This window comes from Ambystoma mexicanum, chromosome 5q (genome assembly GCF_040938575.1).
Source record: "Ambystoma mexicanum isolate Mex_15411 chromosome 5q, UKY_AmexF1_1, whole genome shotgun sequence".
NCBI classification, from domain to species: domain Eukaryota; kingdom Metazoa; phylum Chordata; class Amphibia; order Caudata; family Ambystomatidae; genus Ambystoma; species Ambystoma mexicanum.
The window spans coordinates 1,136,724,136-1,136,748,867 of NC_090933.1; the positions used below are offsets into that span (position 1 = coordinate 1,136,724,136).

The 24,732-nt window shown below is 46.6% G+C and overlaps 1 protein-coding gene across 1 annotated transcript in view; it reads right to left on the minus strand.

Moving 5' to 3' along the window:
* DNAAF11 (dynein axonemal assembly factor 11) overlaps positions 1 to 24,732 on the minus strand; it is a 408,750-nt gene that overhangs the window by 281,008 nt on the left and 103,010 nt on the right. Inside the window, exon 4 of the mRNA XM_069621647.1 lies at positions 24,482 to 24,654. Coding sequence (XP_069477748.1) covers positions 24,482 to 24,654 — 173 coding nt within the window. The remainder of the gene's footprint in view (positions 1 to 24,481; positions 24,655 to 24,732) is intronic.

A 24,732-nucleotide genomic window follows, 5' to 3' on the forward strand; every position in this document is an offset into this window, starting at 1 on the left:
GTCAGACGGAGAGGACCAACCAGACTCTTGAACAGTACCTACGCTGCATGCTACATCAAACCGAAAGCAATTGGAAGGATATTTTATGGATTTCCGAATATGCATACAATAACTCTGTACATTCTGGAACCGGACAAAGCCCCTTTTTAGACCATATATGGACATCATCCTCGAACATCAGAACTCGATTTGCCTCAACACTTAGAAATGCCTGCAGTGAATCATCTGCACTCTACTATTACACAAGCCTTTAAGGAAGCAACAGAACATTTGAAACAAGCGAAAGAGAAATACAAGAAAAATGCTTATCAACATAGAAGTGATGCCCCACAATACCAGATTGGAGATCAAGTTTGGCTGGCTACAAAACACATAGCTCTAAAAGGGACTCAGACTTTTAATCCTAGATATTTGGGACCATACACTATTAAGGCCATTATCAACCCGGTGGCCGTCAAATTGGAACTACCCTCTAAACATCCTGTCTTTCATGTTTCATTCCTGAAACCAATTCAACCCGGGACAAGACTAGCCAAACCACCCGACCCCATCCTAATAGATGGGGAACCCAAATTCGAAGTTAAAAATATCCTGGACTCTAAAATGATTAAATCAAGACTTTTTTATTTAATCGACTGGAAGGGTTACGGACCACAGGAAAGGTCGTGGGAGCCTAGTGACCATGTTCATGCACCTCGGTTGGTGAAAAAATTCAATCGGAACTTCCCAGACAAACCAGGACTGAGGGGAAGAACACCTTTAGAGGGATTCTTGGGGGGGGGTGCTGTCATGATGCCTACCCCCGGGCATACGGACCAAGCCCATCAGCTCCGGGAACAGGCATCCAGATATTTATTAAAACCCCAGCAGCCCCGGCCTTAGGCACCAGGCTCATAATAGAAATCAGGCTCATAGACATTACTTACCTCATGCAGACCATGCTGCAACTGAATCCAAGTCAACGTGAGGCTTGGATGGGACTATTTTGTTACAGGGGGGCTATGTTTTACTCGGGTGTGGTTCTGGGGAACTTCTTACCTGGAACTACTTTGGAGGCTATTTAAACCACGCCCGATCAGCAACACACGCTTCGCATTATTCTGTATCCAGCAGCGTAACGCTCACCGTGCCTGCAGTCAGCATCCAGTCTTCAGCCACGCCCGTCTCGAATCCAGAGCTCCTAGCAAAAGAGAAAACAAGAAGGAAAGGTTAGAACACCAACCTTATTTCAATCCTTACCTGATTCCGGATCCATCACGTCTTCGAACTTGAAAAGGACATTATTTCTGCACGCATTGCATCGCCAGCTGCAGCGCCGCGCCATACTCACCAGTCCTCACAGCATTTTTCGATCTGGCGCTGCCTCCATCATTTTCTTTGCTGAACTCCAGCACCTGGGGGAAAACAAAAGAAACAACAAGGTGAGCTAAGAGAGCCGACAAATACAATCTCTTACCACCATAGGCTTACCTGATTTACCACCGGAGGCATTACCCTTTAATACGCCTCATCTTCATTTGCCGCACCTATAAAGGGAGAAAACAGCAAGTTAAACTCATGCAACTTTTACCGGACAGTGTTGGGTAATACAGACTCTTACCTGAACGCCATCAGCTGCCTCCAGGCAATATTCTTTTGAACCAGTTGCAATTCAACAAGGGAATGGAATAAGAGTGAATCCTCCAGCACCTTCAAACCAGTGAAGTAACTGGTATCTACGCGCCCCTGCATGCCATCCAGGATGGAGAGCTCATCATTTAAAAACATAAGGTGAGGTTACTAAAAGGGGATATCGGAGGTGACAAGAGGGGAGAACGAGAACAGTGGGAGGGGGCCATCACTAAAATCCATGGGTGGCTAAATCCCTTTCTCCACCTGCAGGAGAATACTTCTAAGGATCAAGCAGAGGAGATTAGGCGGGCCAGTCCAGACAGTCATCTCGGCACTACGCATCACGTTGGTGGAAACCGCAGCTGTCCGGGTCCGATCGACGCCCCTGTGGGAACCAGGTGAGCGTAACAGAAGCTTTTAATGGTTCACAACAACGCCGACCTTTGTGTTGCAACCCTCATCCTTCGGCCCCTGTGTAAAAAACGAACCCCTTCTCTTGCATCTCCTTTGCCTCTCCTGCCTGCCTAGAATCTCCCGCTCCTGTTCCGATCTGTCTCCGCCTGTTTGCCACTCCTTTCGCGGCCTTGGCTGTCATTCCGTACTTCTTCCATTTGTCTCTGCTTACTTTCCTGCAGCTGCTTTCTGGGCCTTTCCTCGACGATTTGCCTGGCTTGCCTTCATTTGCTTACGGAACAGCCTTAACTACCTTAACAGCAAGGAGCGTTTGCTGTGTGGTGCTTTCTGCTCCATGGAGTCCGCCTCAAGAATTAGACTACTTCTTTAAGGAATTCCATACCTTGCAGCATACTGTGGACTGCAGTGTTTTCCGACCAACTTCCTGTATACCAAGGATCTATGAGCCCAGCTGTCCATTTTGGAAAGGGAGATTTTTTTCTGCTGAGAAGGCTTTTCCCCATATCGTGCTACACCCGAGGGGTGACCCCTTTCTTCAGCTGGATTGTTTATCTGGGCATAGTGGCTTCCTCTCGGGTTAGACCCTTTCCCTACAAGGGGCAAAAATCCTCAAGAAAGTAGACCACCATCGTGAAGACGGAACAACATACCTCCTCTTCTGCAATGAGCACTTCAGGTGAAGAAGATTCCTCTGTTAAAGAGAATCCTGAGACCAATCCCTGGAGGGGGTAGGGTATTTAAGAAGGTGCATGCAAATTGTGCAGTGTGGGTTGGTTGGGTGAGGACACGTGGTGGAGTAGGACCCTGAGAGACCATCGGAGGCGAAAGCAAGAGGAGTACAGAGGCTATTGGTGAGAGGGGGGTATGTGGAGTGTTTGTGTCTGAGAGTAAGGAGTGTGTGAAATAGCGATAGAGTCAAAAATAGTAGTAGTTGGGTGTAGTGGTAGAAGAAGGAAGTGGTAGTTGGTAGTAGTGGACGCTAGTGAGTGATAGCAATCGCATTAGAAGTGACAGTAGTGGGAGAGGATTAATGAGAGTAGTAGGAGTAGTAGGAACAGGGCAGAGAGGTAATTATGGTAGCACAAAAGTAGTAGTAACAGTAGAGGGGGAGCAGAATGTGATGTAGGAGTGAGGAGGAAAGGAGGTGATAGTAGAAGAGGTATTGATAGTAGAGTGGCGGTTGGAATAAGGAGAGTTTTAACATCTAAGGGTGGAGGTAGGAAGGCGCAGTGTGAGAGCAGAAGGACAGTAGTATGGCTGGAGGGGAACATCCTGGGACCCAGTGTAGAGGAGGGTCAAGAGAGACTGTGTGTGCAAGCAGAATAAGTGGAACTGGGTGTAAGTAAGCTCCAACCCATATCCACCGTACTAAGCAGGGCTAGGTTAGGTATGACTACAAGAACCCTATGGAGGTAGCCAGCTACCAATTTAGGGATACCCCTTTTTAGCACAAAGAAGAATCATAGACAGTCGGGTTACCATGTGATATTACTAACATCCTGTTATGGGTGCCTGCGCTATGGTGGAGGAAAAGGCTGGGGTAATCGAGTTAGAGAGCGACAACCCTAGCACCAAACACCCTAAGAAATTAGTGGGCCGTAACAGCTATTTTGATTGCTGGAAAAGCTACAATAAAGACCCTTGAAACATATTCAAGTATCCAGAGTGGTTCTTTGTGGTGAACGTTCTGTCACAACACGCACCCTCTCTCCTTCCTTAAAACCCCTTTCTTGTGTTGCCTTATGCTAATCAAATGTGCCTTTGTTGCCCTCTTGTTTTTATTTTCTCTTTAGCAGCATCAAAATCAAGCTTACTCACACTAGCTCTTCCCACCCGCTCTGGACATACCTTAGAATTCGTCTTTTGCCCTCTTAGCAACTCGAAGGGAGACACTCCTGTGTCAGAATGGGGTGTAAACCTATACGCCAGCACTGTCTCATTAACAGCCTTCTTCCAATCTCTGGCTTCCAAAATAGCTGTCCTTAATGACCTGATTAAACCTCTCAACTATTCAATTTGCTTCTAGATGGTATATGGAACTGGTGCAGTGTTCTATGCCATTTCCCTTTATGAAGCACTTGATCTCCTTAGCCACTGTAGGGGAGGACTGGTCCAGGAGACCCCTCTCGCCTGCGTTTCTTCCCCAGGTGAGGGCTATGGCCCATTGGGCGTTCCCTCATGCCACCCGGGCCCAGGTGGTGGAGGGCTCACCCACTGGAGACATTGCCCACATGTATCGAATGCCCACATGTATTGATTACAACACAAATTTAGTTAGGCCCAAAAACCATTCTTTGCCCGGTAAAGATGGTGTGAGCTCAGCGCACTGTAGCGCGGCCCCCACCCTTGGAGAACATCCCTGTTGCCGCAGCACCCTGGCAGATCCGCTGCGAGCACGTTCCCACGAACAAGACGGACATGAGCTAGCGCAATACGCTAACATTGTAACAGTTCACCTCCCGCAGTGTACCATCACTATCAGCATGACCCGGCCAGCAGGCCTGAATAATGAGATGAACAGCAAAATGGTCCTCTGATGGCAGACAGTCTTTACATATATATGTATATATGAATGTCAAGTCCTCTTGCATGATTTCTTTCTTCCACAAAATATACACGCCTGTAGAATGTATTAAAATGAGAGAGTATGCTCCCATGATATAAGCTATGGCGAGCCCGCACCATTGCAGGTGGATGCTAATGCTAAAGGGACGCTCCAGGGATCTGTTCGTTGCATGTATCACTGGGCAGCCTACCTCACATGGTTTCGCGCCATAACTAAAACTAATGCTGCTAGAGTACGCGAGAAAGCGGATGCAACTATACTATGAACTCATGTCAAGAATGCGCAAGAGTGCACTTATCATGTGTGAATGTCTGAGCCCCTCATATGCTACCACCGTCACGTACAGGGGTTGATCGTTTTCTATGTACTACCTCATTTACTGCAAATGTATATGCATGTAACTAAAACACTGTAGCTGCTAGAATATAATGTACAAAAATGGTGCTCGGACTGGGTATAATCGAAACGCACCCAGCAAAGGTTAAATGCATGTTTTGACGTGATTTTAAATAAGTATTATAGAAAGTATTCAAATGTTTGCGATGTCTTTACCTATATTCGGCAACACACGAGGGAGATACCTTTGTGAAAGCGTACAAGGTCTCGATGTATCCCCCTCCCTCCCTCAGAAGGCTGCCAAGACATGAGAACAGAGCCCCGCTCTGCGCTATCACGCCTCCCCCGACCTGACTGGAGCCGCTTCAAAGACTTGTAGCCCCACTGCAGCACCCAAGGCCGCGGCCAGCCACCTGCATTATTTACAGCACAGCAGTAAACCTTAGTTTAAACTCAAGAGCCCCCTCGTAAACCCCACAACCCACCGGACTGTCTCAGACTTATGGCCCTGTGCAATCAGGACACCCAACACTTTGACGACACACAGCGAAACATCCATAACCACTTCTAACAAGACAGAAAGACCTGTACCACCCGCCCCAGTCCCCGAAGCTTAGCCCCTCGACCTACGGTCCCCGGTCAACAGATCACGAGTAACCAGGCCTCGATATATTATCTCCAGACCCCTCACAAGGTGCATTCCTCCTGTGTTGCATTAACCTATTGAAAGATTTACTAAAAAGAATAGAACTGTAAATGACTGAATGACTGCGGGGTGCATGGCAGAGGGCAAGTAAGTCAGGAAAGGCATTCATCTCTGCCACAGCCGCCTCGGCACACCAACACCGCCCGGATGAACTCAAGCCGACCTGCCAGGCCCAGCCCAACCCACGAGGGTGACCAGTGACGTCCTCCAGCCAAGACCAACCACACCGCAGCAGCACCTATAGTTAGTCGTCGCCACCCAATCCCAATGAACTTGTGCCCCCTATAGTATGTAGGTTTTGATGACGTTTTTTGTAAATATATACGCCTGTCTTTGCTATTGTCAGACAGAGCGCTCTCGGAGTTTGCAGAGTTCTTTGCATGCCCAATTCTGATTGATAAACTCCCATTTACGCTCACTCGCACTCTGTCTTGGCCTTATTCCCATTTTGGGAGAGTCCTTCATTGTCTCTCATTGCGGGGAGGATCGTGCTGTTTGGGGACGCTTGCTTTCAGTGGTGACCCCGATAGCGTGATTTTTATTTCTTCCTAAACTCCTTCTAACCGTCCCCGTTTGGCACGAGAATCTCCGGTCGAAAAGGGATACGCACGGTGAGCCGGCTCCAGGAGGCTGCCCGCCAACGGCGACCGGTACACTAAGAAGTGCGCACTCAATAGAGAGGGGGTACGGGATCCCGGTTGAAAAATCCCCTTTGAGTACCGCTCGCCGGAGCCGGGGCTGACTGTAGAGCTGACGGCGACACTGCCTGGACGGACCCAGTTTCGGAGAGTATCGATTCAAGACGGGCACGTGAGTACTGAGTGCGAGCGATCTTAAGGGGAGCGGGGAGTGAAGTGTAGGACAGGAAACGAAGAGGGGGTACGCAGATCTACTAAAGATCGTCTTGAATTTTCCTTGCTTTTTCTTTGCATATGGCCATTAGGATTAAGAGGTGAATAAGAGATAAAAGTGACGGGAACCTAGCTCCGAAAGGGGGTGGAAGGCGGCGCCGCATAGTGCTATCTTAACTAGTACTGGGAATATATGAAGAAGTGGAGTATAAAATAAAAGTGTTCAGCAAAAGGGGACACAGAGTACATTAGTGACCGCTATTACTTTTTTCCTTTTCTTAAGGGTAGGGGGGGGAGAATAAAGAACTGTGATTAGCACAGACTTGGGGGGGACAGTAAGAGAAACAGAGTCCTATTAGAAGGGGGGGGAAACAGGTTAATATCTATATATATATGCGCATCTAGATATTCAAATAAGGCGATTAGGGACAGCCGGCTAGGGAGGAAAGGGAGGGCAGCTTGAATGGTGAATGGTGCCAAGAGGTGTGTGCACCTCGTATGTGCTAGAAGAGATCTTGATGTTGTGAATGTGTGAGCGATTATAAGTGCATAATAGTTAAATGGTCATGATAAGTGTGGTCGGATAAAAGTTTTTCTCTCTTCAGATAACGTCAATATAGTGGAGTGAGTGAGTACCTCTTTGATTCCCAGTCTGACATAGTCAAACCACAAGATGGGTTGCTCTTGTATGTGCCCCTCACAAAGAACATAATAGACATTGTGTACGGCCAGTTTTGTATTGTGCAATAAGGGAGGGGGAGAGCCCAAAGGGACCCAACATTGAATGTGAAGTAAAATATAAAGAATAATATTGATACTACATTTACATTGTAGTTGCAAACACACTAGGCACGTTAGCACTAGGAGGGCACAGAGATGGGGGCTGAAACACCCTTATCGCATATTTGTAAGAATCTCCCGGGATACGTGGAGCGGATTAAAAAATACCACGACCAATGGGTGACCGAGCTAAAGGGGGAGGGGTTACCACAGATTTGGCCCGAGGGAGGGTCGTTTGATAAAAGTGTCCTGGATACAGTGGCCACATGCATTTATCTAAAATACAAAGGAAAGCAGCTGCAAAATAGGAGGGAAATATTAGATCTTTGAAGGTTATTTGAAGAGATACCACCGCCTAAGACACCAACACTAAATACTGATCTCCCGTCCACCACAGACAATCCACTATTAATCCAAAGAGATGTCAAAGAAGGCTCAATTGTAGCATCACCTGTAGAGGTAATAAGTTTGTACCCGATAATAAAGAAGCCTGTGCCCGCAGAGGGGTACAGTGATCCTACTTACATACCTCCCCCGAGAGATACTACACACCTCCGGCCCACGGCACCTCCGCCATACGAGAGCACGAGGGAGCGAGCCCAGGCAGGTGCACAAAGGGTAGATATAGAGAAGCTCACAGATGATTTAGAATCAAGACTGACGATAGCAAAGGATGAGCTCTCGAGGATAAAAGACATATGCGAACGAACAGCACTAGATGCAACTAGATCAGGGCGTACGTCCAGAGCGCTAGGTGAAAATAGAAAGCCGGAAGAGGGGTGGAAAAAGGGCGAGATTTTGTTCAGAATTGAGGAAGAACCAACGCGAATAATAGAAGTAGGGCCCGGAGAGGGAGATGCTGCAAGCGAGGAAAGGAGGGGGGGAATTAGAGAGGAGTTGCTGTGTGATATAAGGGACGAGGTAGAAGAAAGCGACAGGTTGAGTATGGCGATAGGAGGGGGAAGCGAGGGGGAGGAAGGTACGTGTTCGCTGAGAACCCTTGATGATGAGTGGACGGGCCGACTAAGGAACAGAGTGGGAAAAATGGCATCACTGGGGACATCAACAGCTCAAACGGGCCCGGACGGAACAACAAAAGGAAGGCTACAGCTCCCGTTGATACACAGGGGGGGAGGGAGGCCCAACTATATCCCATGGGCACAGATGGATAAAGCCAATTTATTAAAGCTATTGCCCCCGTTGTCAGGAGGGGCAAGTAAGTGGATATATGCCTTTGAGAAACACACTGCCGGGGTACCCCTAGCCATAGGAGATGTAAAAAGTCTACTCGTATCAGCAGTAGGCGATCAGGCTGAAAGGGTATGGGTTAAGGCCGGTTTCCCGGGAGTAACGTTAGACTGTGACCGCCATGATGGGGCGTCATTTAACATGGTGCGTGCCAGGGTGTGGGATGCCTTACGCGAAACATTCCCAGACACACCGGACTTGCAGTCAGTGATGCAGTGTACAATGAATGACGCGGAAGAGGCTATGGATTATATTTTCCGGGTCCAAGAGATGTGGAGAGCAGAAACGGGCACGCCCTGGTACCAATCGACATCTTTATTTTATTTCATTATAAAGAGAGGGCTCCCAAAGGAAGTGCAGAAGGCGCTTGACAAGATAGCAGGTATTGAAGCAAAGGGATGGCCAGAAATTCAGAGCATAATAGTACACCATTGTAAAAGAATCAAGGAAAGGGAGAAGGAGGTGGCGCAGAAAAGATTGGCAGACGAGGCGAAGTTAGTACAGTCAAAGTTAGTGAAGGTTGCAGCAGCAGTAGCCGCACTCCCACACAGTAGAGAGGGAGATGAGGAGGAGGAGCAGATAGCACTCCAAGGAAGGGTGGCAACTACTTGGGTAGGACCAGCACAGCGGCAGTGGACTGAGCAGGAGCAAGGTGGAAGCCCGCAGTGGCAAGAGTGGACCCCTCCAGGGGGACGAGGTGGGTACAGGGGCCGGAGAGGAGGCGGACAGGGGTCTGGGGGCATGGGAGGAAATGGATGGCAGGGTCCCAGGGGCCCCCAAGGGAGTTGCTGGAACTGTGGAAGATGGGGACATTACTCCAGGGAGTGCAGAAGTAGACAAAACAATGGGTTCCAGGAGGGGGAGGCTTATGGTCATCCACACCCGGGAAGCCCATACGGTCTCCCAATGGGACAACAGCAGCTAAGAAACCCCGGCCAGGGTACCACGGGCCAGCAACAAGGACACCAGTATAGGACACATAACCACCCCCAAAACAATGACAGTATGCAATACACGCCAGGTAACCCTTTCGCGACAACAGCAAACGGGGCCCCCGCGCCAGCACCTTACAGCGGCATGTCGATAGTTTCCGGAAATGTCTTTAATGAGGGAGGGGCGACGAGATACCCCGCATAGGACAGCCCACAGAGAACACTTGCGTGTCCAGTTCTATCCACCACCTACAATGCAGCAGAGGAACCATTGGTAGGGGCGCAGATAGGAGACAAGCAATTTATATTCATGGTTGATTCGGGAGCGGAGAAATCATGTATCAGAGAGGGCCGATTCCCGTTATCTAACAGGAAGTTAGAGACGCAGGGGTTCTCTGGGGCTGTAGTTGAAGTTCCTTACACAGAAGCTTTGGATGTAACAGTGGGGGGTAAGACTGTGAAGGCACCCTTATTGTATTACGAACATTCCCCAATTAACTTGCTAGGGAGGGATCTCCTGAGTAAACTCAACATGACCATATCATTTACCGAGAGAGGGATAGTGTGTTCCACGCCCGGGATATGCCCCTTGCGTGCAATGTTGGTAGTGCAAGCCTACACAACCACGCAGGAAATACGAGGACTGCCACAAAATGAGGAAATGTTTATCAAAGGGCTGAAGACTCTGGCCCTCATTATTCCCGAGCTGAGAAGCATGGACTGGAGGATCCCGGCGGAGTTCCTCTTCCGGCCCATAGTATGCCCCAACACAGCACCAGGATCAGTGGTATCGTTAGATTTGCACGCTGTGCAAGTGTCAGCAAAAAGAATAGCTGTGATCGGAGTGGACGAGGAAGGGTGTGAATGGCGCACAGTGCTATGCACAAACGCCAACATCGCCCTGCGAGAGGTGACAGATGAGGATCTTTTTTCAGACTCAGAAGGTGATGGTGAAATAGTGATGGAAATAGCGATGCCCTGTGATATTTTAATACAAGCCAGGGAGACTCCCGTCCAATTGATGACAGTGGTAGGAGCACCACCGTCGTTTTTTGATGACGACATGAGGCTCGTACCAAACAACTTATGGACAACAGGCCCCCATGATGTGGGACTGTTGCATGGGGTACAACCTGTGGTAATAAAGCTAAAGCAAGGAGCAATTTTACCACGAGTCAAACAGTATCCTCTGTCTCGTGAAGCTGAAGAAGGGATAAAAGAGACAATAAATGCCCTACTAGCACAAGGGATAATAGTGCCTTCAAACTCCCCATGTAACACGTGCATTTATCCGATCAAAAAAGCAAAAGGGGGGTCGTGGAGGATGATACAAGACCTACGCCCCCTCAATGATGTAATTCAGAAGGAGTTCCCTCTAGTCCCGAACCCCGCATCAATACTATGCAGCATCCCGAAAGAGGCATCACATTTCACAGTAGTGGATTTGAAAAACGCATTTTTCTCTATACCCCTGGCTGAAGAGAGTAGATACCTTACCGCCTTCACACTGGGGGGTAAAAGGTATGAACATTGCAGATTACCACAGGGTTACTGCGAGAGCCCGAGCATCTTCAATCGCGTATTACATGAAGACCTAGGAAACCTATTAGTTGAGAACACCATTATTCAGTACGTAGACGATTTATTAGTCTGCGCACGAAACGAAGAGACATGCAGAACAGACTCCGTAACATTGTTGACCTTGCTGGCCAACAAGGGGTACAAAGTGGACAAGGGAAAGCTACAGTACTGTCTGACAGAGGTCCTGTACCTAGGACAGCTGATTTCAAGAGATGGGAAAAGAATAATACCAGACAGGGTAGAAGCCATAAGATCAGTACAAGAACCCACAACAGTAAAAGACATGCAGAAATTTTTGGGAATGTGCAATTATTGCCGAGCATGGATATTAGATTATGCGGCATACACCAGGCCCTTATTACAAGCATTAAAGGTGGCCCAACAGGAGAACAGGAAGATGGAATGGACAGAAGAGATGAGTTCCTCCTTCCAAACACTAAAAGAGTTGATTTCAAGCGCCCCAGTACTGGAAAACCCCGATTATGGACGCGAGTTTTACCTATTCTCACACTGCAAGGAAACACTGATGACAGCAGTCCTGACACAAAAAACATCTTTAGGACACAAGCCATTGGCTTACTATAGTGGCACTTTAGATGCCGTGATGCAGGGCCATTTCGCGTGCGAGCAATCACTCGCTGCAGCCGCGTTCGCGATTGAGAAAAGTGCCACAATAGTAATGGGTTGCCCTGTGACATTGTTTGTGGAACATTCATTATTTGCAATACTCGAGAGATCAAAAAGCACACTGACCACACAGCGGGCGACCGCCTACGAGGTTATACTGTCCAGTGCCAACATCCATATAGTAAGATGCAAGACAGTGAACCCCGCCACATTCATTACAGAAGCATGCACGCTCGAAGACATGCAGAACCACGATTGCGCAACCTACACAGGAGGAAGCGGGGAGGAGACAGTGGTGTGTGAGAATGCTCTAAGCGAAGGGGAAGTGTACTTTGTGGATGGGTCCGCATCAATTGGCGCGGACACGGGAGAAAAACACGTTGGCATGGCAGTGGTGAGGATAGAAGACGGTGAGTATGAAACACTGGTACAATATCGTCTCCCACCACATTACTCCGCGCAGGCAGCAGAACTGATTGCACTCATAGAAGCACTACATGCAGCAAAGGGTTGTGCAGTGACGATATACACAGACTCAGCTTACATGACAACGACAGTACATGGAGGACTAGCAAGATGGGGGCGGAGGGGCTTTAGGAGGGCAGATGGAACACCTGTACAGCATGCAGAATTGTTAAAAGAGTTAATTGAGGCCCTGCAAAACCCCACTGCAGTAGCAATAGTAAAGTGCCAAGCACATACGTCCAACACAGATGTTGTGTCTTTAGGGAACGCGGCAGCGGCCGCGGCCGCCAAGGAGGCTTCCTATTTTCAGAAAAATGACACAGGTTAGTACATGCTTAAGGACAAAACAAACGAAGAGCCCCCAGAGGGATATAATATCCTGCCCATACCCCAAATAATAGAATTACAGGAAGGAGCCAGTGCAGAGGAAAAACTATTGTGGACAAAGCGAGGGTGCAGCAAGTCAGGAACAGACCTGCTGTGGAGGCAAAATAACTCGGGGAAGGTGGTAATGCCAATTCAGCTACTAGAGATTGCATTTCAACAGCTACACTTCCCTGCACATAACACCAAACAACACATCGCAGCAGAAATACAGGAAGAATGGTTCGTGCCCTGTCTTCAGGAGCATGTGTCTCGATTGGCAATGGAATGTACAACATGCCAAATATACAATTCAGGGATGACATTACGCACTCTCCGGGGAACAATCCCTAAACCCATTGGCCCATTCAAGGAACTGCACATAGATTATGCAGACATGGGGGAAAGGTGTAATGGTGCACGGTACATGATTGTGGTCGTGTGCCCATTTTCAAGGTGGGTGGAAGCAGGACCCTGCGCGCGGCCCGATGCCAAGAGCGCCGCCAAGTTCCTAGTAAGGGAAGTATTCCCGCGCTGGGGAATTTGTGACGTGATCCGCTCAGACAATGGCACTCATTTTGTGAATGAGCTTTTTAAGGAAGTGACCACATTGCTGGGAATAAAACATAAATTATGCTCAATTTATCATCCTCAAAGTAATGGCGTAGTGGAAAAGATGAACGGACTGTTGAAGGGCAGGTTATCAAAACTATGCTTCTCATTAAAAAAGAATTGGATTTACTGCCTACCGCTTGCGCTATTTGAGTTACGAACCCAGCCAAGCAAAGACCACCATTTGTCCCCGCACGAGATCGTGACTGGGAGACGGATGAACACCGCACATTCACCGCTGCGCGAACACTCAGACGCTCACAGAAGCGCCGCGATATTGGGAGATGAGTTCACAGACTATTTAAAGAAACTGACAAGGGCAGCGCGCGTGATAGCAAAGCAATTGTCCCCACCCTTCACTAGAGAAGAGGGAAATATAACAGGCACTGTCACGGAGCCAGGGCAACGACTACAGCTAATGCCAGGCGACTGGATATATGTCAGAAGTTTTGTGCGTCGGTGGAATGCACCACGATTCCATGGCCCATATGAAGTAATATTTTGCACGCCTACGGCGGTAAAGGTCAAAGGGTTGAGGTACTGGGTGCACTTGACCGATGTACGGAAGGCATATAGAAACGTACAAGAGGAGGTAGATGGGGAGGCACAGACAACAGCAAACGCCGCAACTGAGCAGAATGACTGAATATGAAATTGCGTGTATGTGCTGGTATTGAATTTGAAGAAATGCACAACTGATAAAGATGAAGAAAGAAAAAAAAAAAGGGGGAACATTTTGTTTTAACTTTGATCTTGTTGAGTATGAATATATCATATACATATGTTAAATGGAATGTCAAACTATGAGCTTGTATACACCCTTGTCTGTGAATACCCCTCCCCGTATCCCCACCCGTTTCCATTCCCCGTCACATGTATATTGGCACTGATGGTGCCAACAAAATGTTTACATGTATGCACTCAATGCACTTTTATATCTTAAAACAGGAGCTTCCATGGCATCTAACGGGCGGCCTGCAACGGATAAATTTACTAGAATTAGAGAATGGTTAACTGTGAAATGTATATATTCGTGTGAATGTGGACTATCTGCGTGCATTGTATTGTTTTTTACATTATTATTTGGTCTGGTTACATACTGGTTCATAGCGTTCATCTCTATCGAGATGAACGAGGGGGGAGGGAGCAACACAACCATTGGGACCAATACAACTGCAAATGTCAACGCAACTACAAAGGAAGGTGATTTTTTGATATGGGATGGAACTAAACTTGTGTGGGGCTACTATACTTCGTCACCCAATGTTGTCATCTCACACGATGGAGGGCCAAAAGGTGAAAGACAAAACAACACACTGTCCCCACCTGAGATGTCTAATTACAATGCTCACAGTTTAAACGACCGAGACCCCTCTGCCATATCCTGGTTGTATAATACCCCCACCAGCCAACCTGCCCCCACGGCCATACAGAATCAACGAATGAGAGAAACACATGAAATATTATATGATGACTGGGTGAAGGGGGGCGGGAATGAGAAAGGGGGGTCTATTTTGTCTCTTGCCCAGGGAATCGGGAAGAATATGGGGAATAAGGACAATAGACGGAAGAGGGAAGCTGGGAGGAGGAAGTATGATGAGTATTATGGGCTAGGCCTAGATAAGATGGAAGACCCACGACACCCCCACCAAACAAATAAGTGGTATGCAGATATGAGTGCCACAGCTAAACAAACGACAAACAAGAGCTGTTACGTTTGCTCCCTCATCCCTCACGCATCAGGTACACCCAAAGTACTGCTACCCAAAGAGTTGCCGATTATAGATGCCCAATGTCTCCTTCATCTCACGTTGTGCAGAATTAAGAACACCTTCCAGGCACATGAAGTGACTTTTCAAATGCTGCAGAACGAGAAAACGTGCTACCCAAAACCGTCAGGGGTTGTATGTCTGAAAGAACCATTTTTTGCAATCGAAGGGACACTTTTTTCTGATAACAAGTGGAAGAATGAAGAAGTAATGTGTAAAGCTGAAGCACTGAGGGGTGTGGCACCGGAGAAATTGCAATGGATAGAAGAAACATGCACACCAGTATGGAGAGAACACATTTCAAAACTAACCTGGGTTACGCCCATCGAAAAGCCTTTCAAGTTGCAGAATGAAATAGACTATGAACTATGTTTCAAAGGAGAGGGGAGAACGTCCATGGGGACGAACAAGAAGTGCAACAAAACCCTCACTATCCCAGACCTAAGAAAAGGAACTGCGGCCCTTATGGACACATATTGGGTATGTGGAAACCAGGCATACCTACACCTCCCCCCGTCGTGGAGTGGCAGCTGCTCAATGGCCACTCTGCACTCAGCTCTAATGGTGATACCAGAAAGCCACCGATGGAAGCAAAGGGACACAGGACCGCACACAACAGAGTGTGGGCCAACCGACTGCAGAACCACAAATGTATGTCCTGTCTTCTGGAAGCAGGGAAGAGGTGCTGACCCGCAACAGACGAGCATCAAACTATATATCGAAGGCATCATCAGAACTATTGGCCCAGATCCCAGACAAATATCGATTATTCAGCTCAGCAGAAACATTCTTTGCCTCGCTCGTATCAAGTGTCCAAGCAAGGGCTAACGCAAAATGGCTCCAGATAACACGCTGGGAATTAATTCAGCTGGCGAACGACACTGAAGAAGGTTTTAACATAATAAAGGTCGAACTAAGAGCCTTGCGACTGATGACCATGCAAAACAGGTATGTCCTGGACCTGTTGACGGCGATGGACAGCGGTGTTTGCCGAAAAATAGGAAGTGCCTGCTGCACTTTCGTACCTTCTGAAGACGCAGAAAACGGCTCCCTGTCCCATGTGATCGAAGCAGTCCACAACCTAGGAGAAAAAATGAAGATGGAAGGCGGAGCAGAAGATAGTACATGGTTCGATAACCTCTTCTCCTGGGTCCCCTCATGGCTTGGAACAACGATGAAATTTTTGATGCCAGCTGTGGTGTTCCTCCTTTTGATTTTCTGCCTATGCCAGGTGGGTCTTCGAGTCTGTGCTAACGCAGTACCAAATGGTGCAATGATGATGGTGACAATGGGCAACTCACACGGTACAATAAAAACGATGCAAGAAGCACAAGTACAAACAGGGGTAGACAACACACCCAGGTACCAACTGGTGCCCATGTACCACGACAAGGATATTGTAGATAAGCTTTGGCACACCACCATCAAAGAGCCCCGCATACTAGAATGGTACGAGGAAGTATGGGTAGATTTGGAAGGAGATGGTGGGTGCATATATCTTACGTGTACTCCAGATGAATACGCCAGGAGAGGTGAGAGTTTAAGGGGGGTGTGCAGAGCATGGATGCCTATCAAAGGAACTCCTGCATGGGATGAGGCGGTGATGGACGAAGCAGAGTGTAGGAGGATAGAGGAGTTAAAGAATTTGTTACTTAAGTAACGAAAGGGGGGAAATGTAGGGGAGGACTGGTCCAGGAGACCCCTCTCGCCTGCGTTTCTTCCCCAGGTGAGGGCTATGGCCCATTGAGCGTTCCCTCATGCCACCCGGGCCCAGGTGGTGGAGGGCTCACCCACTGGAGACATTGCCCACATGTATCGAATGCCCACATGTATTGATTACAACACAAATTTAGTTAGGCCCAAAAACCATTCTTTGCCCGGTAAAGATGGTGTGAGCTCAGCGCACTGTAGCGCGGCCCCCACCCTTGGAGAACATCCCTGTTGCCGGAGCACCCTGGCAGATCCGCTGCGAGCACGTTCCCACGAACAAGACGGACATGAGCTAGCGCAATACGCTAACATTGTAACAGTTCACCTCCCGCAGTGTACCATCACTATCAGCATGACCCGGCCAGCAGGCCTGAATAATGAGATGAACAGCAAAATGGTCCTCTGATGGCAGACAGTCTTTACATATATATGTATATATGAATGTCAAGTCCTCTTGCATGATTTCTTTCTTCCACAAAATATACACGCCTGTAGAATGTATTAAAATGAGAGAGTATGCTCCCATGATATAAGCTATGGCGAGCCCGCACCATTGCAGGTGGATGCTAATGCTAAAGGGACGCTCCAGGGATCTGTTCGTTGCATGTATCACTGGGCAGCCTACCTCACATGGTTTCGCGCCATAACTAAAACTAATGCTGCTAGAGTACGCGAGAAAGCGGATGCAACTATACTATGAACTCATGTCAAGAATGCGCAAGAGTGCACTTATCATGTGTGAATGTCTGAGCCCCTCATATGCTACCACCGTCACGTACAGGGGTGGATCGTTTTCTATGTACTCCACTGATCTAACCACTACCTCATTTACTGCAAATGTATATGCATGTAACTAAAACACTGTAGCTGCTAGAATATAATGTACAAAAATGGTGCTCGGACTGGGTATAATCGAAACGCACCCAGCAAAGGTTAAATGCATGTTTTGACGTGATTTTAAATAAGTATTATAGAAAGTATTCAAATGTTTGCGATGTCTTTACCTATATTCGGCAACACACGAGGGAGATACCTTTGTGAAAGCGTACAAAGTCTCGATGTATCCCCCTCCCTCCCTCAGAAGGCTGCCAAGACATGAGAACAGAGCCCCGCTCTGCGCTATCACGCCTCCCCCGACCTGACTGGAGCCGCTTCAAAGACTTGTAGCCCCACTGCAGCACCCAAGGCCGCGGCCAGCCACCTGCATTATTTACAGCACAGCAGTAAACCTTAGTTTAAACTCAAGAGCCCCCTCGTAAACCCCACAACCCACCGGACTGTCTCAGACTTATGGCCCTGTGCAATCAGGACACCCAACACTTTGACGACACACAGCGAAACATCCATAACCACTTCTAACAAGACAGAAAGACCTGTACCACCCGCCCCAGTCCCCGAAGCTTAGCCCCTCGACCTACGGTCCCCGGTCAACAGATCACGAGTAACCAGGCCTCGATATATTATCTCCAGACCCCTCACAAGGTGCATTCCTCCTGTGTTGCATTAACCTATTGAAAGATTTACTAAAAAGAATAGAACTGTAAATGACTGAATGACTGCGGGGTGCATGGCAGAGGGCAAGTAAGTCAGGAAAGGCATTCATCTCTGCCACAGGCCGCCTCGGCACACCAACACCGCCCGGATGAACTCAAGCCGACCTGCCAGGCCCAGCCCAACCCACGAGGGTGACCAGTGACGTCCTCCAGCCAAGACCAACCACACCGCAGCAGCACCTATAGTTAGTCGTCGCCACCCAATCCCAATGAACTTGTGCCCCCTATAGTATGTAGGTTTTGATGACGTTTTTTGTAAATATATACGCCTGTCTTTGCTATTGTCAGACAGAGCGCTCTCGGAGTTTGCAGAGTTCTTTGCATGCCCAATTCTGATTGATAAACTCCCATTTACGCTCACTCGCACTCTGTCTTGGCCTTATTCCCATTTTGGGAGAGTCCTTCATTGTCTCTCATTGCGGGGAGGATCGTGCTGTTTGGGGACGCTTGCTTTCACCACCAACTGTATTTCATTATCCGACACTAATATAGAAGGATACCATTGCCTTTTAAAAATGGTATCTAAATATTTAATGTCTCTGGAACAAATATTCTGCACCAAGGATGTTTCCACCCACCGCAATAGCATATCCGCTAAAACAATGCAGTATTTCAAAGTCCCTTGACTCCTCACAGGGCAACATCTAACCCCACCCATTCCCACGGTATGGAGGGAATTGTCATCAATGTCATTGTCTTGGTTCTGCCAACACATCCCTTGTCGGGGTTCTCACACAAACTACACTCCCTAATTATCCTTTCCACTTGCACAGCCATCCCTGGTCACCAATAATCTTGCCTAACCAATTGCTTTGTTTTGGACATCCTTGATGCCCCTCATGTGCCACCTTTAGACTTTTACTCCTCACACCTTCGGGGGAAATATCTTATCACCTCTCAACACCATGAATCCCTCTACATGCAGTTCATCAAAGATCATTCTCACAGATTGAGGAGCTGTTCCTCTCCGTAAATATATTCATTGTTGTGTCCACCCTCTAATACGTCCTTCACCTCTATACCATAGCTTCAGCTCATTCCTCCTAAGACACTACATGTTGACCAATATCTAGTATGTGTTCATCATCATCATCCTCATTCTGACTGTCAACACTGATCATCCTTGAAAGATAATCTGCCACCTATTTAAAATACCAGACACACTTACTCTACATCACACGTATATTCTTGCAGTCCTGTAAACCACTTCTTCATCCTAAAAGACTTTATCCAGACCCTTGGTGATATCCCTCATTTAAGGGTGTGTGGTCAAATGAACTGTAAATCTTGACCTCCCCCCCCACAAAAACAGTTCAAACTAGTCGTTTGTCCATTTGACCGCCAACATGTCCATGGTTGCTGGTGTCTGTAGTGAAAATGTTCTTTTCAGCCGGATAAAAACTATTCTGACTCACAAATGGAGTTCCACTGAAAGTTTAGCCCTTTCTTCACTAATTTCCTCATATTGTGGGTCTTGCTGTCAAGATCTGGGATGAATTTGGCCATTTAAAAAAACAAAGCAATGTGTTCTTTATTACTTAAGCTGGGAAAACTGATGATGCTGCTGATCAAATCTTCCTTCGGTTAAATTCCATACTTTGATAACTCATGACCTAAATATTTTATGACTTCATTATGGAACTTGCATTTCTCTTTACTGAGCATCATTGCTGCACTCTTCAGAAACTTTGCTTAAGCTTTCGTTATGTTCCTTTAAATCATTAGCATACAGGAGGACATTGTCTTGGAAACACAAAACACCTTTTTCATTGTGAAAGAGTTTGTACATTATCCACTGGAAACACTCAATTGCTGATACCAAACCAAATAGCATTCTCTTGCTTGAAAGAACCCCTTAGTGATATGAAAGTAGGGAGATTTTCTAGATGATGGATGTAGTTTGATCTAGTGGTACACTGATTTCCGATCTAATGTACTATACATGTCAGCTTTGTTGATGGTTCTCAGCATTTCAGTGATATTTGGTAAAGGATGTATATCCAGTACTATAGATTTGTTCAATGATGTTAAACCAATGTAAACTATCAACGTGCCATTAGGCCTGCACACAACTACTAAAGGTGAAACCCACTCCAACTATTCTGCCCCTTCTATAGCTTCTTTTCTCTCCATTAATTCAAACTCTGCCTTCACTTCCAGAGTTGATGGGAATGTTCCTTACTATATGTACTTTATACAACCTAACTAATCTTTGAAAACTTCATGCTGAATATCATCCCCTTTGGTTTTGTTCTCTGCATTTCCCAATTTTATTTTCCGTCCATCACAGTAATATACTGCTTCCTCAGCATTGGGATCCAACTTTAAACTTAACCTTTTTTGATGTGACCAATTTAGCAATGGGTAATTTCCTTTAATTACTTTTATGTGTCCTTTGATTGATACATAGACCTTCCCCTTCATACTCCTATCCTCAAACTCCATGACGGTCCAAAACCATCCTATCAGATCTATGTGTTTACCGCCATATGCTATGGGTTTTATATCAATCTCATTCAAAGGAACTCTTCCGCATAGATGCTTCTCAAAACTCTTTTTGGGCATCAGTGTGTATTTGGATCCAGAATCGATCACCATATCTACCTCCTTCCCTTCAATCCTGATCAATGCCATGAGTTTCTCAGCATTGACATCCTCATCTTCTATGGCCCCGATTGACTCTGATACATCTTCTACTATGTACGTGTACTCTTCTAGTTCCTCATACAGTTCATCGACACAGTTGGCAGACTCTAGTCTGCTCCTACAACAATTTGTGAAATGTACTCTCATGTTGCACTTCTTGCATAACTCTTTTAGATCCTGGCATTTGTCGCAGTTTGCAAAATGGAAGAGATTGTCACAGCAAAAAAAAAGGTTTTTCTTTCGTCTCCCTCTGTTATGTTCTTGCGTGCTGGTTTCTAATTAACAAATTGTTTCTTCTTCTCTATTTTCTTACCCTGCACTGCTAGAACGTCCATGGATTGCACACTCCCTGCCTTCTTTCCTTCTGGATCAGATCTCTTCTCTAATTGGTTAACACACTTTGACCGTAGAGCTTCTCTTACTTTGCAGTCATTGGGATTGCATTCTAGCATTAACTGGTCCCAAAACGGTTCTTGGAGGTTGTTCCAAAATGACTGTCCCACTGACTCATTGAGCTTCCGTTTTGTCTTTCCAACGTGATGTTGCTCCAAAATAATGCTGACTGTCTTCTAGTGATGTTTGTCCAACATTTTGATACATTCCTCATACTCATATTAGTTGATTCTTCTTCGATAAAGGAAGGCAGATTCCCAAATTGATCTTGGCCATAATAACCACTTCTTTCTTTCACTTGAGAAATATGGCCCATGCACAGCCTGCACATAGTGGTCAAAACATTTCTTCTACTTTTTCCAAGGTATGAGGGGCCTTCTAAAAAAAAACCTATACACTACTGATTCTCACAATTGTGAACATTAAGGTTGTGGAACATTAAGGCTATGTGGCCTTCTACGTTATTGCTTGTTTAATGTTTACTTCTTTCTTCCAGTATTGTGCTTGAAACAAGTGAATTGAATATACTCCTTTGAATCTCAATTCACAGCCACAAACTGCTATCTTTGTACTCGTACAGTGAACGATCTGGGAAAATGTTCACTGCATTGCTGAGCAATGTGAATGCATTCCGTGTGTGCCAGTCCCTGCATGGCAAAACGTAGGGTCCTCTTCTTTGATACGTGCACATGTCACACAAGCATATCAATGACTTCGCACCAGTGCCAGGGAATGCCTACATTTGGATTCCAACTAACGCTGAAATGCTACAAAAACCTTATGGCTTTCCTTGGAGTTGGTACTTGGGATACAGGTCTGGATAATAAAAACAAATGCTCTGCATTTACAACTTTCATCCATCTCTGAACTTTGGATAATGTCCCTTAAAAATACAATTCCCTCTAGGAAGGAGTCTGTAGTGGTCCTCTTTTAAGGAATCAAATCCCCCACCCGCCAGGAGAAGGAAACTGGATGTCTGACACAAGGCAGGGGAAGATGCTGGAACCATTCATGGAGGTGGCACTTGGTCACAAATGTCCCTGCCAGCTGTGTACTTCAAAATACACTGCATCATTTCAATGAGCATTCTCAGGAGTAATAAATGCTAGCTCAAAAGAACTAGCAGTACATGATGTCAGGAACTCATGGTGGCAACAGTAAAGACATACACAAGTGATAACAGTTTAAGGGTATTTATTAAACTTCAAAAGTGGGTGAGATAAACGCCTAATCTAAAACGAAATCTAAGATGGGAGAAAGTTTTGACCATCAAATGAAAATAAGGCAGCCCTAGTGGAATTGTGTCAAATTAAAGAGCCAATATTAAGATGAAAAACCTACCATTCCTTACTTTAATTACAAAAAGGGTGTGTGATGGGATTCATAAGAAAGAAAGAAGTGTTCACAAATAATGGGTCAGGATGCAGTAGTCAGCGTCTCCCTTCCCCACGTTTTGTGCACGGGATAAGGTGGTACCTCTGAGCACAGAACACTTCTTGGGCTTCCCCAGCACGAGATGACAGTTCCGCTCTCAACTTTCAAGAACCTTGATGGCCAAATCTCTCTCTCTTGCAAAAAGTCTCTTGCCTTCGAGGGTCGGAAAATAACAAACAAAAATGTTCCTTTTATACAATAGTTAGGATGATAATGGCTCACCCCTGGTTCCCCCGCTTCCGGGTGCAGACCCTTCTCAATTTTTGGCCTCCCGCTTTCAGGTTCACTATGGCTTTTCCCTTGGTTCACATATCTTAATGTCCTTTTAAACAATTCTTCAGGCTTCGCCCGTTTCTGTCGACTTCCCTCTGCCGGGGTCACTCTTTGTCAACTTTTGCTAAACAGTACATTGTGGACATCCCTCGGTCGGGTGCACTTATGTCAACACACTATTCATAGGGACTTCAGGCTTCCCCCGGGTTCACTGTTATCAACTTTATCAATTGTGCCTTTCTCAATCACCTGTCGGTCAAAGACTTTCGACTGTACAGAGGATTTTGCAAGACCTATGTATGACAACTTTGAACATTCCTTTGCGGCCAAGCCCTTCGGTATTAGCAGGATCAACGAACACTGGATTCACCAGAGTCTCTAGAGTAAGCACCCACGTGGTGCCCGATCCCTCTGCAGCTGGTCTCCCCTTTTATCCTATCAGTTCTTTGAAATTCCCTTAAGTTGCTACTTTGTGGCTTTCGTTAAACAGAGTGCAGTTCTTATCGGTTCTCCCCTCGACTCACTGGCTGTGATGAACTGCTCGGCTTTTCACCATAACTGGAGTCAAGGATGGTAACACGGTAGCCAGCGCCTCCCTCAGTCCTCCTTATCGGCATAGGCATGCTCCATGTACCGTTGGTATCTGCTGCAACACGCTTAAGCTATTATCCATGGTTATACGATTCCTTCTGCTGAGGTTTTGTGGGTCTGGGTCGGAAAGGGCAATGTTGTGTCTCTCCTTGTCAGTCTCTCGATGTTCGCCGCCTTTCTCCACCTCTTCCGTGCCTGGATAGCTGTCTCGTCGGGCGGTCAGCCTTTGCTCGTAGTGTGCTTTCGTGCTCCACCTTTTATCCCTGTGGGAAATGGAAATGGCCATCGGGTGTGTGTGATACTGGCCAATTGCCTGACCATGCCTGACCCTTGCATTTGGACATGTTAGGGATACGGCTCGGGTGTCAGTCCATTGACTGTGGTGTGTGAAAGTGTCTGTGTCGGAAAGGGGGGGCAGTGTTTCGGAATATCCTATGTACTAGGAGGGGGAAAAGGTGTTGAAGGAAGGAGAATACCGCATCTCACACATCAGTGTCCCACTTCCACTCCGCAAGGACTCCCCCATCCAGGTGATCCTCCCTCACTAGTCCACCCCCAGATACTGGATCCAATAGCAATGGCCGTGTCCTGGCCATCTGGATGACAGATCCCCAGGGACTAGATAGGGAGACACCTTCAGGTTTCTCACAATGGCATGAGAGGTTCTGTTACCATCCAGAGGAACTGGAGATGCCATTCCAGATTGTGATGCATCGCATTACATGTAAGAAAAAAATGCACGATGTGAAACTTACATATGAAATAATATTTTTGCTTGTAACATTTGAATGAAAGACTTTTTTTAATAGTTCAGAGTGAAAATCTCTATCAGCTGAAAGTAAAACAATATTTTCTTCACATTATGTTAATTATGTAAAGTAGGCAAATGTGGATATTATCACACATGCCACCCACTCGAGTAATATATTAATCAATTTGTTTGGAAAATGACTCTTCTTGAGCAGGAACTGTAATACAATATCTCTGAGACAGTGTTTTCTTTTTACCATCATGACATACCTTCAGTTGTGGTAGTGTGGCAAGTACAAACTCTCTGTAACCTTCAAATTCAGTGCAGGGGTTTCCCACCAGGAAGAGCTCCTTAAGATGTACATTGTGTTTAAGGCATTCTATACTAGAGAGCTGACCAACAAAATTCACTGTGAGGTCAAGTTTTTGAAGTGATTCACATCCTGTGGTGAAGAAGAAAATATGATTAATCATTTTATAAAACACTTTTTTTTAAATAGAACATGAGTAGCATTTCCTTC